The sequence below is a fragment of the Micrasema longulum genome, unplaced genomic scaffold (genome assembly GCF_059751315.1).
Source record: "Micrasema longulum isolate JH-2025_06_02 unplaced genomic scaffold, ASM5975131v1 h1tg000938l, whole genome shotgun sequence".
Lineage (NCBI taxonomy): Eukaryota > Metazoa > Arthropoda > Insecta > Trichoptera > Brachycentridae > Micrasema > Micrasema longulum.
The window spans coordinates 292,779-308,437 of NW_028278129.1; the positions used below are offsets into that span (position 1 = coordinate 292,779).

General features: G+C 31.2%; 1 protein-coding gene across 1 annotated transcript in view; it reads left to right on the plus strand.

The window, feature by feature from the left end:
* Nucleotides 1-15,659, plus strand: part of LOC148278025 (uncharacterized) — a gene marked incomplete at its 3' end in the record, with an annotated part of 163,898 nt that overhangs the window by 86,549 nt on the left and 61,690 nt on the right. Inside the window, exon 3 of the mRNA XM_088232020.1 lies at nucleotides 12,941-13,104. Coding sequence (XP_088088146.1) covers nucleotides 12,941-13,104 — 164 coding nt within the window. The remainder of the gene's footprint in view (nucleotides 1-12,940; nucleotides 13,105-15,659) is intronic.

Genomic DNA, 15,659 nt, shown 5'->3' on the forward strand with positions numbered 1-15,659 from the left:
TAACGTTCTTTATATATATTCTCAATTATAGAACTCCACCATCTTTTATAAATTATATAAAATAAGTTTGTAAAATCAATTTAAGTAATAATAAAGATTAAGTTCAGTAAAATATAAGAATAAAGATTTAGTTAAAGAAATAAAATTGAGTTAAACATACGAAACTAATTTATTTTTTTAAGAAAAGAAAAGAGAAAATAAAAACATAAAAGATGTAATAAAATAGACTAAAATTAATTTACATACACAAAAATAAGGATTAGGCATTTGATTTAAGACACATATTTTTTTATTTTTTTAATCGTTTGCTCTATCATGATAAATATCAATGTTAACTTTTTTTTCTATTTTGTTATAGAGTGTTAACAAATTAAATATAAAACTATTTTCTTTTCAGCTATTTTTTTTTATTTCTTCTTCCGACCGATTTCAAAGCTACACAAACTTCATTATCGAGGTTTAATTAACCAATGAATTTTTTCCTATTTTTTTTTAACAGTAATTACTTAATATAACATTTCATAAGAATCTTCGGTGTGCGGTGGTTTGGCTCTATAAGGAATGAAGTAATAAGAAAACAAACGCAACAAACTCCGGAGACGATCGTCATCAGGCGGAGGGGATACGGTTGGCTTTGCCATGTACTGCGGAAGCCAAAAAATGATCTTACATACTTAAATTGACGACTAAAAAAAAAAATTGTAAAAAACCTGCATTTTACATCTTGAAAGTTTTGTAGACATTTTTTATCAAGCAAAGATTCAATGTAAAATCTATCAAGAAAGAAAAAGTTGCTTTGATTTGTTTCACTTGGATTCTTGAGTTTGCAATAAGTCATTGTTTGAAGGGTCTGAATTTGGGATTGGTTATATAAGTTTTCTCTTGGCTCACAGGCCGAGCCACCCAAGTAGTCAAACTCCAAGATTAATTTATTACAGGAGCAAATAAATGCTAAGTAAAAAGGCTTCAACGTGCCCTTAATGAGTTTTTCGACAGATATATTCCTTAAAAAATAATTAATAAATAAAATTTCGGCATATTATGATGATTTGAGATATGGTTTCATTTTATTAAATGTTTTTTGTGTGTCTTCGGTTTAGGGGTCAGCGTGTTTGGCTATCATACAAAAAAGGTCATAAACGATAATCGGTAAAAAAAACTGTAAATGAATGCTATATAAACAATCAATGCGATTTAATTCAGCGCTGATACATTCAGGGCCTTATTTATAAACCTGGTATGAAATTACGCCTAGGCATAGTGATAGAGTAAGGATGCTCTAGTAAAAGTTCTTACTTATAAAGCTTGCATAAAGTTAAACCCGGTATAGAGCTGGGATAGCCATACACCTGCGTCCAACGTGGTATGACGCTGGAATAAGCCTGCGATCTGTCATCTGTCACGTTTTTTTAATGTACTCTTGGCAACACATTGATTTTTGCGAGAAATTTATTACAAGTGACGCGTCATCCACGTGTCATTTTTAGACATTGATGATACATAATAAATATACAATAATGAACCCAGAATTAAACCTTTAGTTAAAATTATAAATTCAATTTTTAAAATAATAAATTGATCATAATGAAATATATAAGTAATTAATTCAGTACTACTAGTAAAATGTATTATGTAAAATGATTTGGATAGAATGAGTATATGGTTAGATTAATTTAATTTGATGTAGGTTTTTTTTGTAATTTAGTCATAAATAGAGGATACAACGCCACACTGATCCCATTCATGTAATCCTAGTAAGGTCAACTTTGGGTTGAAAGGTATCGTAATGAAAATAGCGAGAGAGTAATAGCTATTACGGTCATTTAATGGGTGGGTGAATTATTAGGGAAAAGGAAAATACCTACATTAAAGGGATGATGAATTAAATTATGGGATTTGAATATTTTTGATAATTAAGTATTTTTCAAAAATTTTCTACCTCAATACAAAATTATCATTTATTAAGTAAAACTTTTAATTGGAGGAATATCAAGACCTAATCTACATATACAAAACGCAATGTTCTTATGTGTGTCCTTGATTGACTGAATAACTACTGGACCAATTTACGTGCGGTTTTCAGTGAAATGTAGATCTTTGCCTAAGCATATTTATAGCGCTTAACATCTTCAATTCATTGAGTAGAAAAATAGTTTGGAGCGTAAATCTTTTTTTCATCATTACCAAGGCTGCATTTAATATGCATATACATTTTTTTAAGAAATAATAATTTACTGCATATCTACACTATACTACAAAGAGAGAAAGGGGTAAAGAGGGAATGGAAGATGGAGGAGAAAAAAAACTCAAATGTTTAGGAAATTACATTTCATACGTGATTTAAATGTAAATAAAGAAGTCTTTGACATTAGTGAGTGATTATTTCACAATTTTTATTTTATTTTTTTATTTATTTACTTAAGTTAGTTAATATTACATTGTATTTTAACTAATATATTTACAATTATAACAAATACTTATCAAATATTTCTTACATAACTACATTATTACAATAAACATAACATTTTTTTTTTAAATCCGTAAGTTTTCTTTCATTCTTCATACTTTCAGGCATCTCATCATACAGTTTTAACCCTTTATACATTAAGCTATTTTGTGATTTTGTTTTTTTCTTAAGTGGTAGTCTTATCCTATTTCTATTTCTTGTCCTATATTTATGTACATTTCTATTTAATATAATTTCACTTATAAAATACTTTGGCATGAGATTATTAAACACTTTATATATAAATACAAATACAATACAATAGTCTTTTCTTTATTCCTATCCAGTTCAATTGTTTTCTCATTTTTTCAACACTATTATATTTGCTTTTTTTCAGTATAATTCTCATTGCTCTATTTTGTAGTATTTCAAACTTGTTTATGTCTCCCTCGTTAGCTAAATATAATATAGTAAAGCAATAGTCCCAATGAGGGGCAATTATTGTTTTGTATATAAGTTCTGCACTCTTTTTATTTATTTTTTTTCGAATTCTTCCTAGGAAGAAAATCTTTTTTGAAATTTTCTTATGTATATATTCAAAGTGTGATGTTAAATTTAATCTGGAGTCAAGAATAATTCCTAAGTATTTCATTTCATCAACCCTTTCAATAATTTTACCATCAATATTTACATTCATTGTTATGCCATGTGCTTTATTACCTATTTCCATATATTTTGTTTTACTAACATTTAATTAAGTAGCTACTGTTGTAAAAGAAGGGGCAAAAAAAATAGAGCGATTAATGGGTATTGAAGGGGTTCTCTCGTTACTAAAACGAAGAGATACCCCATGCTGTGATAGAGGTTGGAAAAGCTCTCTCAGATAAACAACCGAATTGGGATTATTAAAAATATTTTGAAAAGTGACAAAATGTGAATTTTTCCTCTATGTCTGATACTGAGACAGTGTAGTTGCGTGCGATATTTGGTTACGTGGTCAAATTTACAAAGATTGAAGATATAACGTATACAAACATTCTGCAATCGTTTAAATTTATCAAGCAATTCAGAATTCGCATGTGGATAACATACATCTGCATAATTAGGAGTGAAAGCTCTGGACTAATGTTTGCTTTACATTAATTGGCAAAAAAATCTGCAATCTTTTAAGTGAGTGAAAACCAGGGGCGAACCGTGTATAGAAGCGATTATGCGCAGCTTACCATTATATTTGACTATCCATAATACTGTTTTAAGGTAACTTTATTTACAGAAAAGAAAACAAATAATTATTATTTCTTAACATATTACAACAGAGATGAAGAACATTTAAGAGAAGGAAATATAGAAGTCTAGGCATCTACAGGGCTTATGACCTGTCAATGACTGGTTTCAGTGGCCACTTTACACACTGTGTAATATTCACTATTCTGCCCATATTTGAACATATATATTCCTTCAATTCTTTCATCTGTTGATGTTTGACAAACTTAAAATATTGTTAATAAATCCACCTGGTCCATGAAGAAGTATAGAAGTTGAAAAAATAACATTTTAAGGCGTTGCCTAGTGTGTAGGTGAAATTATTTAATTAGATGAATCTCACGCGCATAAATAAAGGTTCCAGCTCTTTAACTTCACAAACATCAACAGATGAAAGAATTGAAAAAACATACCTGTTTAAATATGGGCAGAATGGTGAATGTTACACAGTGTGTAAAGTGGCCAATTATACCAGCCATTGACAGGTCATAAGCCCTGTAGATGCCTAGACTTCTATATTATCTTCTCTTAAATGTTCTTCATCTCTGTTGTAATATGTTAATATAAACAGCTCCCCAGGAAGTTGAATCCAGTCCTTATCTACAGAAATTTGGACAAACTCAAAATATTGTTGATTACTATTTTAAGAAATAAAATAAAATCTTGCATTTTCTCCCAATATAAAATAAAAATTAATAAAGCGCGTCCAGCGCCAGTAGTGAGCCAAGGAACTAGCCGATTAATGCAGCTTATTTCTTTATACAAATAAGTGTACTATATTTTGAACATGTTAAACCCAGTGGCGCGATTTTTCTCTAAGAGTAAACTTTCAAATTACACGAATTCTTAGAAGGTTTTTTGATTTGGAAAACAGTATTCTAAAAATTATTTCTTAAGGACCATTTTTCTATGCGATGATACTTTTGACATATGACTCGCGACACATGTGGCGCTCGACGTGGCTGTTTTTGGCATTAATTATTCATTTCTAGAACAAATTGGCCAGTTGACATTTCAATCGTAATGATAATACTTAATACTGACTGGTATGTTTGTTGAATTAATGGGGAATATAGCTACACAGTAAAACATATCACAAAGTTAAGTCGTTTGAGTTGATTTCATAGATGAGAGTTGTTGTATCACATAGAACCCAAGAAAAATTAGCAACTTAGTAGGTATTATACAACTTACATTATTTATTTATTTATTTATATGCGGCATTTCTGCCATTTACATATATGTGCTATAAAGACTGCTTAAAAATAAAAATATTTAAAAAAATCGAGTATGAAATATTAATATACTCGTACCGTACACATTATTAATTACTTGAAGTACATACATATTTTAAAGAAATTATACAATTACAAAATACATTAATCAATCAAATTATAACTATTCCAACCCAATCTTCTGAAGACGATTTGCTCTTTTTGATAAAAATATGTTGGTCACTTTATTTTTTAAGTTAGGCAGAGATAAACTAAATATATAAAAATGTGATGCATATTCATTCCCGGTATTCTGTAATCTAACAAAATATTATATTATGTACTTACTGTGTAGGTACAAATAAATTATATTTATTTATAGCTTACCTGTAAATAAAATTATCGTTCGCCACCGGTGTAAACTGCTACAAAGTTTACGACTAACTTCGTTAACCTGATCGTATCTTATGTATGATAGTACCAAAGTTTTTGACTTATGTCATGAATAGAATTTCTGTGTTATTAGTTTATTTTTATTACATATTTTATAATTGCGTTTTTACGCAATACGAATTTGAGAAATATAGATGTTCAAATATAGGCAGAATGGTGAATGTTACACAGTGTGTAAAGTGGCTACTTAAACCAGTCAATGACAGGTCATAAGCCCTGTAGATGCCTTGACTTCTATATTACCTTTTTAAATTTTTTTTGCGAACGAATTTAGTTTTGTGATTGTTTTGTTCCGATTTTCCTAGATGCCTAGATGCCTAGACTTCTGTGTTACTTTCTCTAAAATGTTTTTCATCTCTTTTGTAATATTTTAATATTAACAATTTCCTCGGAGGTTGAATCCAGTAATTGTCTACAAAAATTTTGAAAAACTCATAATATTGTTAATTGAAAATGATATAAAATAATGACGAACGTCTTTTGATATTTCAAGAAAGACAATAAACCAAAAGTTGTGAAAAAATAAACAAGAGAACTACAGGAATACTACTCCTGATGGAACAGTATGCAGTTTTCAATTATCGAGAGTGCTTACGACTGCGACGCTGTACCTAGTTCTAATTTATGCATTCCGGCTTTTTGATAATTACTTTTCTTCTGCACAACATCTCAAGAATTTGTGGGTTTTTTCATTAAAATTTTAAAAATTCACGTTACTTAAGAATTTTAATCACATAAGTGAAAATTTAAGAATGTATTTTATTTATTAACACTTTATATACCTACATACCAGGGGTGAACCGTGTATAGAAGCGATTATGCGCAGCTTACCATTATATTTGACTAACCATAATAATGTTTTACTGTAACTTTCTTTACAGAAAAACAAAAAAATAATTACAATTTATTTTAAATCATTTCCACCGTTTTTATTTTTATCCTAATGTTAATATTAATAAAGCGCGCCCAGCGCCTGCGGTGAGCCAAGAAACTAGCCGATTATTCCAGCTTATTTTTTCATACAAATAAATATACTTTATTTTGAATGTCTTAACCCCAGTGCAGGTTTTTACTTCTAGATTAAACTTGCAGATTACACAAATTATTTGAAGATTCTTGATTTGGAAAACAGTATTTCAAACAGTATTTCTTAAGGGCTATTTTTCTTTGAGATGGTATTTTTGACATTAGACCATAATTACTTTCATGCGTCATATTGCAGGACATATAGCGCTCCACGCGGCCGTTTTTTGCACTAGTAATTACTAGAACAATTCGGCCAGTTGACATTTCAATTGAATACCTAATATCGACTGAATTCATAGTGGTATTTTTTATTTATTTTTAATGAATTATACGAGTACTTCGTGATATATTATATTACGAGATAATATATCTATATAATATAATATATCACGAAGTTACATCGTTTGAGTTGATTTCATGGATGAGAGTTGTTGTATCACACAGAACCTCAGAAAAATATCAATTTATAGTATATATTACTTACATTATATTATGTACCTCCTATGTAGGTACAACTATATGATATTTGAACCTCCTATGTAGGTACCAATATATGATATTTTTTTATAGCTTACATGTAAATAAAATCACCATTCGCCACTGCTACATACACAATGTACACAGTGTTTCAGTGCCCGACCACAAAACTTCAAAGCAACATTTCCCATGGTAAACGTTTTAAAAAATCATAATATTTTTTTTTCCGAAAGCTAATTTAAAAAACACAAATCTATTTTTAAAATCTCAAAATAGAGTCAATTCTCAATTTCTCAGTCAAGCATTCCTTCCACAAACCAATACACATCCCCTACCCAGCCGCTTCCCTGTCCACGTCTAGTGTGTATTGTTTCGTATTTATTAAACACTTTATATACACACACAATATACACGGTGTTTCAGGGCCCGACCATAAAACTTTAGAAGAACATTTCCCGTGATAAACTTTTAAAAAATCCCAATATTTTTTTTCCGAAAACTAAATATAAAAAAAAGAATCTTGTTTTGAAATTTCAAAATAGACCCTCAATTTTTCAGTTAAGTATTTCTTCCATTAACCGATACACGTCCCCCACCCAGCCGCTTCCATTGTCCGCGTCTGGTGTGTATCGTTTCGTGAGTTAAATGTTTTTTTTTTGTAAGGAGGTAGGGGTTTGTGAAAGGGATGCTTGTCCAAGAAATTAAACTTTTACTCAATTTTAAAATTGAAAAAAAATGTACATTAAATAATGATTTTTTAAATTTTTTTTTTAGGTTTTTTTAAAATTTCACCAGGAGGAATACTCCTCTGAAGTTTGCGGTCGGGTCCTGAAACACCGTGTATATACATATAAAGGCGGGAATATTGCCTTTAGGAAATTTCTTCCTACATACCCAAACCGATCAGTTTAAGAAAATTACAAGTTCATGGACATTTTCTAAGGAATTATATACTGAATCTTATGATTTAATACAAAATTAAAATTGAAAATTAACTAAAAAAATAATAATAACACTATACTATAAAGAGAGGAAAGGAGGTAGGAAGGAAAGAAGAAAGAGAAAGGAGCAAGTAAAATATTTAGATTTTTTATCTTGATTTAAATGTAAATTAAGAAGTTGCATCTCTAACATTAGTGAGAAGATTATTCCACAATCGGGCAGCTACAACTGTGAAAGAGCAGGCAAGAAAATTAGAGCGGTGAAAGGGTATTGAAAGGGTTCTCTCGTTACTAAAACGACAAGATTGTCCATGTTGTGATAGATGTTAGAAGAGCTCTCTCAGGTAAACAGGTGAAGTGGGATTATTTAAAATATTGCGAAGAAGTGATAAAACGTGAATATTTCTTGTATACACGATGCTCAGCCAGTGTAACTGCGTGCGATATTTGGTTATGTGGTCATATTATGATATTAATTATTCGGAATAGCGCACTAGGGTTAGTGCTGTAGTAATTAGATACGCTGTAATAATTGGACGTGCTACTGTAATTGGACATTCTAAATCTAATGGTCAAAAATGAATAAATGTATTACGGTCATTATAAAATTAAATAAAAATTTATAATTATTTATTTTTGATCATTAAATTAGAGTGTCCAATAACTATAGAATATTATAAACAAACATATTTATTGTGACCAAAAGTCGGTTGAGTCGATTTTATTCCGATACGAATGACATGTTTACTTTATTTTCTTTAAATATTCAAATGACCAATTTAACATATTACAACAGGGATGAAGAACATTTTAAAGAAGGTAATATAGAAATCTAGGCATCTACAGGGCTTATGACCTGTCATTGGCTGGTTTAAGTGGCCACTTTACACACTTTGTAACATTCACCATTCTGCCCATATTTGAACATCTTAAGTCCTTTAATTCTTCCATCTGTTGATGTTTGTGAAGTTAAAGAGCTGAAACATTTATTTATGCGAGTGAGATTAATCTAATTGAATGATTTCACCTACATACTAGGCAACGCCTGAAATTTTTTTTTTTTAAATTTCTGTACTTCTTCATGTTTGCGTTGCCTAGTATGAGGGTAAAATAATTCAATTATCTCACTCGCATAAATAAAGGTTTCAGCTTTTTAACTTCACAAACATCAACATATGGAAGAATTGAAGGAATATAGATGTTCAAATATGAGCAGAATGGTGAGTGTTACACTGTGTGTAAAGTGGCTACTTAAACCAGTCAATGACAGGTCATAAGCCCTGTAGATGCCTTGACTCTATATTACCTTTTTTTAAATTTTCTTAATCTCTGTTGTAATATGTTAATGTTAACAGCTCCCCAGAGAGTTGAATCCAGTCCTTGTCTACAAAAATTTGGACAAACTCAAAATATTGTTGACGACGAATTTAGCTCTGTGATTGTTTCGTTCCGATTTTCCGATAATCTTAGTGACTTATTTAAGTAAATGTCATTTTATTATTTAATTTATCGATAATCTTAGTGACTTATTAATGTTTATGTCATTTTGTAAATAAATAAAAATATGTCTTTATATGATCTGACCTAATAAAAATTATGTCATTATCTTATTTACCAAAGTGCTTTTGTTTGTTTATTTTCAATCGAATATTAAATAAATATCTTGTTTAACTTGTAATAATTTTTTTTTTGACGCTTTTTTGTCATAGATTCTTAGCTGAAAGCCTAATAATTTTTAACTCAAAATATGGTGCTTACTTCAAAAAACACGAAATAATCGACGAAAGAGTACGAAGGTGTCACAATTTACATTCTTCTTTTGCGATTTCCCAAAAAGTAGATTTTTTGAGATGAGTCGTTTTTGTCCTAAAGGTGCGATATGAAACCTAACATGCTCAATGCTTTGGAGGTTATCTTATTGATATGAATAGTCAAAAAGGTAGCTTAGATTCTAAATCAACCCCAAGATCTTTGATTTAATGCTTTGTCATTAGTACAATATGAAAATATTATTAATTAAATATAAATTCCGAATTTTTCGTTTCCCTGTAAATGTAACACAGACACGTTTATTGATATTATTTTTTTTTTTTAAATATGATTTTAATATTTTTTGACTACTTCAAACGGTCTTTCGAGAAAGAAATACGTGCTCTTTTGCTTGTTTCAAACAATTATTAATTACGAAGAATGAAAGTTGAGTTTAATAAGAAAAATTCAAAACAAAAATGTTCATATTTTCAAAGCTATTTCATTTTTAATTGAAGTAGTGTTGGCTCTGCAAAATCGCGAATCAATAAACAATTTGAAAATAAGAAAAACGTGTTATGGAAATAAAAGATGAGTGATATTAAAATCTACAATTGTAAAAGACTACTATTTTAAAGATGCCGCGGAAGGAACGAAACCGGTAATTCGTTATTTCAAATAGTCGGATTTAAGTTTAACCAGTCACGTAAATATCTCCACCAGATTTTTTTGTAGAAAATTGATGCGTCAAAATTGTACAATGTATTGTGGATAAATGAATAATAAAAAATATATATTTATAGATAAGGCATTATCGACAAAATCAAGAAAGGAGCTCTGCGCTGGTTTAGACATGTCGAGCAAATGGACACCAAAAGAACGGCTAAAAATATTTACAGTAGGAATGTTGGTGGATGCAGAAATAGAGGGAGACCAAGAAAGACATAGCATGACCAAATCTAACAAATACTTGAAGATGGACATGTCAAAAGTCAGAATAATCGGCGCGCGTGCATGAGAAGATGTATGAATGTAGAGGAAGCGAGATATGTATGCAAAGATAGAGTTCTATCTTGTCTGCCTTCCTTTACGGGGAAACGGCGTGATGGTTTGTTTGTTTGTTTTGTTTGTTTTAATAAATTATTATAATGAACTTGAAACCAAGAATTTTCACTAAGAAACAAAAATTAAATAATTAATTGAATTGAACTTACATTAAATCGGGCTGTGGTCTCGTGGCTAGTGTTGCGGACTTATGGAACAGAGGTCCAAGGTTCGAACTCTACTGTACCCCAACTTAATTTCCATTTTTTAATAAAGAGTTATTTACAACTCGTCAAAAATGGCCATCAAAATTGAAATGTTTGATTATTATGAATTGCGATTAGTAAAAGCCTAAAAATAATTCTCCACCGGGTAATAGAGACGCCCATGCAGACAAAAACAATTATATGATTATCAATAACAAAGTTATCAATAGTTTACAGCAATTCACTTGTCCGTCCTCTTTTAGTCTATGCCTCTGTGATTTGATCTCCCTTCTATGCAGGCCGGATAAATCGAAAAAAAAGCAAATCGGTGCAACATCGTCTGCTAAGAAAAGTAGCATGGATTATTGGCCTCAAGATAGGCGACTACACTTACGGAGAAATGGAGTCAATGTTCAAAATCTTAAGTCTACAAAAACGTACAAATAACATTGACTCTATATTTATGTTGAATTTACTAAATGGCTTAATTGATATACCATCGTTACTGGAACAAGTGGTATTTAATGTTCTGATCAGCACAGCACAAACTATAGTTTGCATACACCATTGTCTCGATTGTGTCGCACTCGAGACAAGATCTCGACTTTTTCGGTGTAAGTCTTTCTATATTTAAACAATCACTAAGGTAGACCAGATCTTGTCTCGACGAAGTAATTATTATTACTTTTTTTGTCCAAGCTTTAAATTTTTTTATTTATATTTTATACAATTGAGGGCATTGGAAGGAAAGATAGCAAACTCCCGTTTTGGTGTTTTCAAGAAAAATAACAAAAACTGCTACACTAATGCCAAAAAGTCTTCATGTTAGAAATGTTATTTTCACTGAACTTAAACTTTAAGATACTGATAAATTAGCTTTAATAGAAACACGAATTCTAAAAACTTTCTTAATATTTGTATGGCACGGCCATTTTCATAATTAAAATATCAAGCCTGTCATTGGTCGAATAAAATAAATAATGGATATTGCTGTTTGCTTCCAAACACTTTTTTCAAACCATCAGAAGTATGATTTTTAACTACATTGGCAACTCAACTCATGATTTTTATAATAATAAAGTTGATAAAATACAGAATGACATCATAACCAAAAAAATTTTTTTTTGGAGGTTGCTATATATATTTTTTTAAGCCAATCAACAGGCTTAAGTTAGCCCTGATAGATTGGCATCAATGAGTAATACTTAATCTGAACATTCTTAAACTCTAGTTAAATTAACAAAGTGTATAATTAACAAAAGGTATGTATATAGCATAATCTAGGCGAAAATGGCAAGTGTGACATCGCGAGTCAGGAGAGACAACACTGCTTGCTTCTTAAATGCCTGTCCTTGCTGTAGGAACACATCGACAGTACCGTTCAGTGAGATTTCGTTTACTGTTCTGAGGATCCTTGGCAGAGGGGAAAAGAATCCAATGTTAGTTTTATAATTTCCCACAGCAAAGACAGGATTGGTACGCAAGTTACGGCGCGCGGCGAGGTACATTAAGGTTAATCTGAGCAAGGATATCATGGGCATCTATACAGATAGATATTAATTTGTGCAAGAATATCAAACCAGCTAAAATCCTTCTGAATTCTAAACTAAGAATATGAAAGTACTCCAGACGATCATAATAGTTGATTATGAAAGTATTTGATCCGATCTTTGCTTCCAATGCCTTCAATTGTGCCGGTATGTATTATAAATATTTGTGTTGGTCATTTTTTTAATCAACTCAGTCCTTTAAAAGATAAATAAATAAATACAACGTACCGTAGGTATTCGGGTCTAGAATTTCAAGCGCAAACCGAAACCGTCCGTTACACGTTTGATGTAAAACTAAAAACCAAACCATACATTTGGAACGCTTTTGTTCTATACAAAAGTGCTAAATAGCTTCTCTTTAAGGTGGCGCAAATTATTACTCTGATGTAAAAAAGCGTATGTGACACAATGTATAAAATGATATATTTAATACAAAAGGATTATTAACTTTGAAGTATGATATTTTACATTTATTTATTTATAAATTAGCCATGACGATGAGGTAGTAATCTCCGAAGCGGATGACACGATGTATAACTAATAATTTATTAATAACTGTTAATGTTTTCAGCCCCCGGGATGAGGCCAGGCTCGCTGGAGGCCGCGTCCCTCCAGTTGGGGGCTCTGCAGGCGCAGGCGCAGTATCCAGCCTCCGCGCTTCAGGGGGCGAGGTCGGCCTCTAGATCCGCAGCCTCTTGCCTGGTCACGGCGGTGCAATATACACATGGCCAACAGGTAATTATTATTTGTTTTGAAAAATGAAGAAACGCCATAGACCTTTCCTGGGCTGATTTTCTAAACGTTCTCGCGCGGATGGAGAACGCGTTGCTAGCATGCAGTTTTCGTACAAATAACGCTTTCTATACCCTGCGAGAACATTCCGAATCGCACTGTTGGTTATTATTATTATTATAGTTTAATCATTTACAAAGCGCCATTTTTATAAAAAAATACCTCAAGGGGGCATTACAATATATCCAAGCACGATTGCAGCTACAGGGCGCATTTTAGTTTTTGATTTATAATTTTAATTCCTCGTTTTCAATAATGAAATATTTTAATTTTATCAGATAGGAGCCTAGATATGTGTATGTGCGTGTATATATGTGTGTAATTATACATGCGTGCGCATGCTTGCTCGTTTGCATGCATATGTATATGAACTTATTTACAAAAAAATGTTTTATGTAGCTTCATTAATTTTTTTAAATATATGTGTATTTTGTACTTAAATTATTAATATTGTAATCCCACAGCAAGCACAATAAGTTGCCTCTTTTTTGGTGTGGTATTTCGTTTTGTTTTTTGTTTCTGTACTTTTGCTCAATTATGTGTTTATTTTTGTAAACATGTTGTAACTTTATATTTTATAAATAAAAAAATATAAATATACTTATAAGATCTTCCCAAAGAAAGATGAACGAGTCAACGGTGGTTATATAATAATAATTATTATTATGGATAACTTATTTAACGCCATTTTCGTAATATAATACCTCAAGGGCGCTTTACAAAGTGATTATATAAAGATATAAATTTAATTTTAACTTTTTAATTTAAGAAAAATAATGTACATTTTCATATTACTTTTCCAATACATGCTAAGAATTTATTCAAATGATTTAGAGAACAAGTGGGTTTTAAGTTTCTTCCGAAACATCACTTCACTCTCACAGTTTCGGACTTCTGCTGGGAGAGCATTCCATGCCGTAGGGCCTGCGACCGCAAATGCACGTTCGCCGAATTTAGTGCGCTGTTCACGTAGAGTTATACTAACTTTTCCTTTCGACGTAGATGTAGCTGATCTAAGCGTAAGACGTCTGTCAGCTAGTTCATCTGGAATGCAGAGTTCCCTTAGATATTCTGGAGCAGAGTTGTGCAGTGACTTATACATGAGCCAACAGAGTTTGTATTCCACCCTCTGTGGAAAACGTAGCCAGTGCAATTCCCGAAGTAGTGGAGTGATATGATTGAATTTAGAGATTCCAAAAATAAGTCTCGCTGGGGCATTTAGTACAGCCTGTAGGCGAGTCATTTCATTCATTGGTAGACCTGCGTAGATACCATTACAATAATCGACTCTAGACACTACAAACGCATTTATTAATTGACGGGCGGCATCAACTGGCAAATTTTTGCGTATGCATTTAATCTGTCTCAGCTGGTAAAAGCATGAACTTATATGCCCTGCCTATATGCTCTGCCTATATGCCCTGTAGCTTTGAATTATGTTACCCTTACAATTATTTCACCACTGTAGACATTGTAGAGTGTGTGTCTTATCTCTTCTTCTCTGTTGAGATATTTCGTACGAAATTACGTTTATGTATTTTTCGTATCCTGGTTTCAAATCGTGTCGGGTAAAAAACTGTCAGCTTCCCTTTTCACAAAAAAAAATATAAACGCAAATTAATACCCGTCAGATGCAATCAGTGGCCTTTTGCGGTCACTGAAATGGAAACCTTATCGGGAAATTAAAAAAAAAATCTCGACTCACGCATTTGATATACTAGGTCGTTTATTTTCTATTTTTATTAAATAATCTTTACGGCAGCAAAAAATTCAGGTAACTTATTTAACACATTTTTTATAATTAGTTTTAACTTTAAAAGCAATGGTTCTTTTTTAAATGAATAAAATATTACATCTGCGTCCAGAGATAGTATTAAAAATTATTAAGAAGAATTGAAGAAATTTGGATGTTTAAACATAGGCAAAATTGTGAATGTTACATAGTGTGTAAAGTGGCCACTTAAACCAGCCAATGGCAGGTCACAAGCCCTGTAAATGCCTAGACTTCCATATTACCTTCTCAAAAATGTTTTCCCTCTCTGTTGAAATAAATTTAAATATGAACAACTCCCTAGGGAGGAAATCCAGCCAGTCTGCAAGCATTTGGACATAATCAAACATTGATAAGTTATTACATCAGTAAAAATATTGGTTTATCAACCTCCTTAATTAAACGTTGCTATTCAACATTTAAGTCACATTTAAGTTTTTTATTTAAAAATTAAGTATTTTTTCTACAGTACTTGAAATTCTTTTGTTAAGCAATTTAGAAATCTTATTTTAGAAAATGCCAGGATTGATTCTAAATACACGAGGTTGATTAAATATGTATATAAAAATGCTGACTTGGATGTAAAAGTAAACGACGATCTAAAGACGGAGAAAATCAATATCAAAAAGGGTGGAAAACAGCGTGACACGATATCTCCATTAGCCTTAGAAGACGTTTTCAGGATGCTAAATTGGAATAAAAAAGGCATAAAACTAGATGGCAAGTA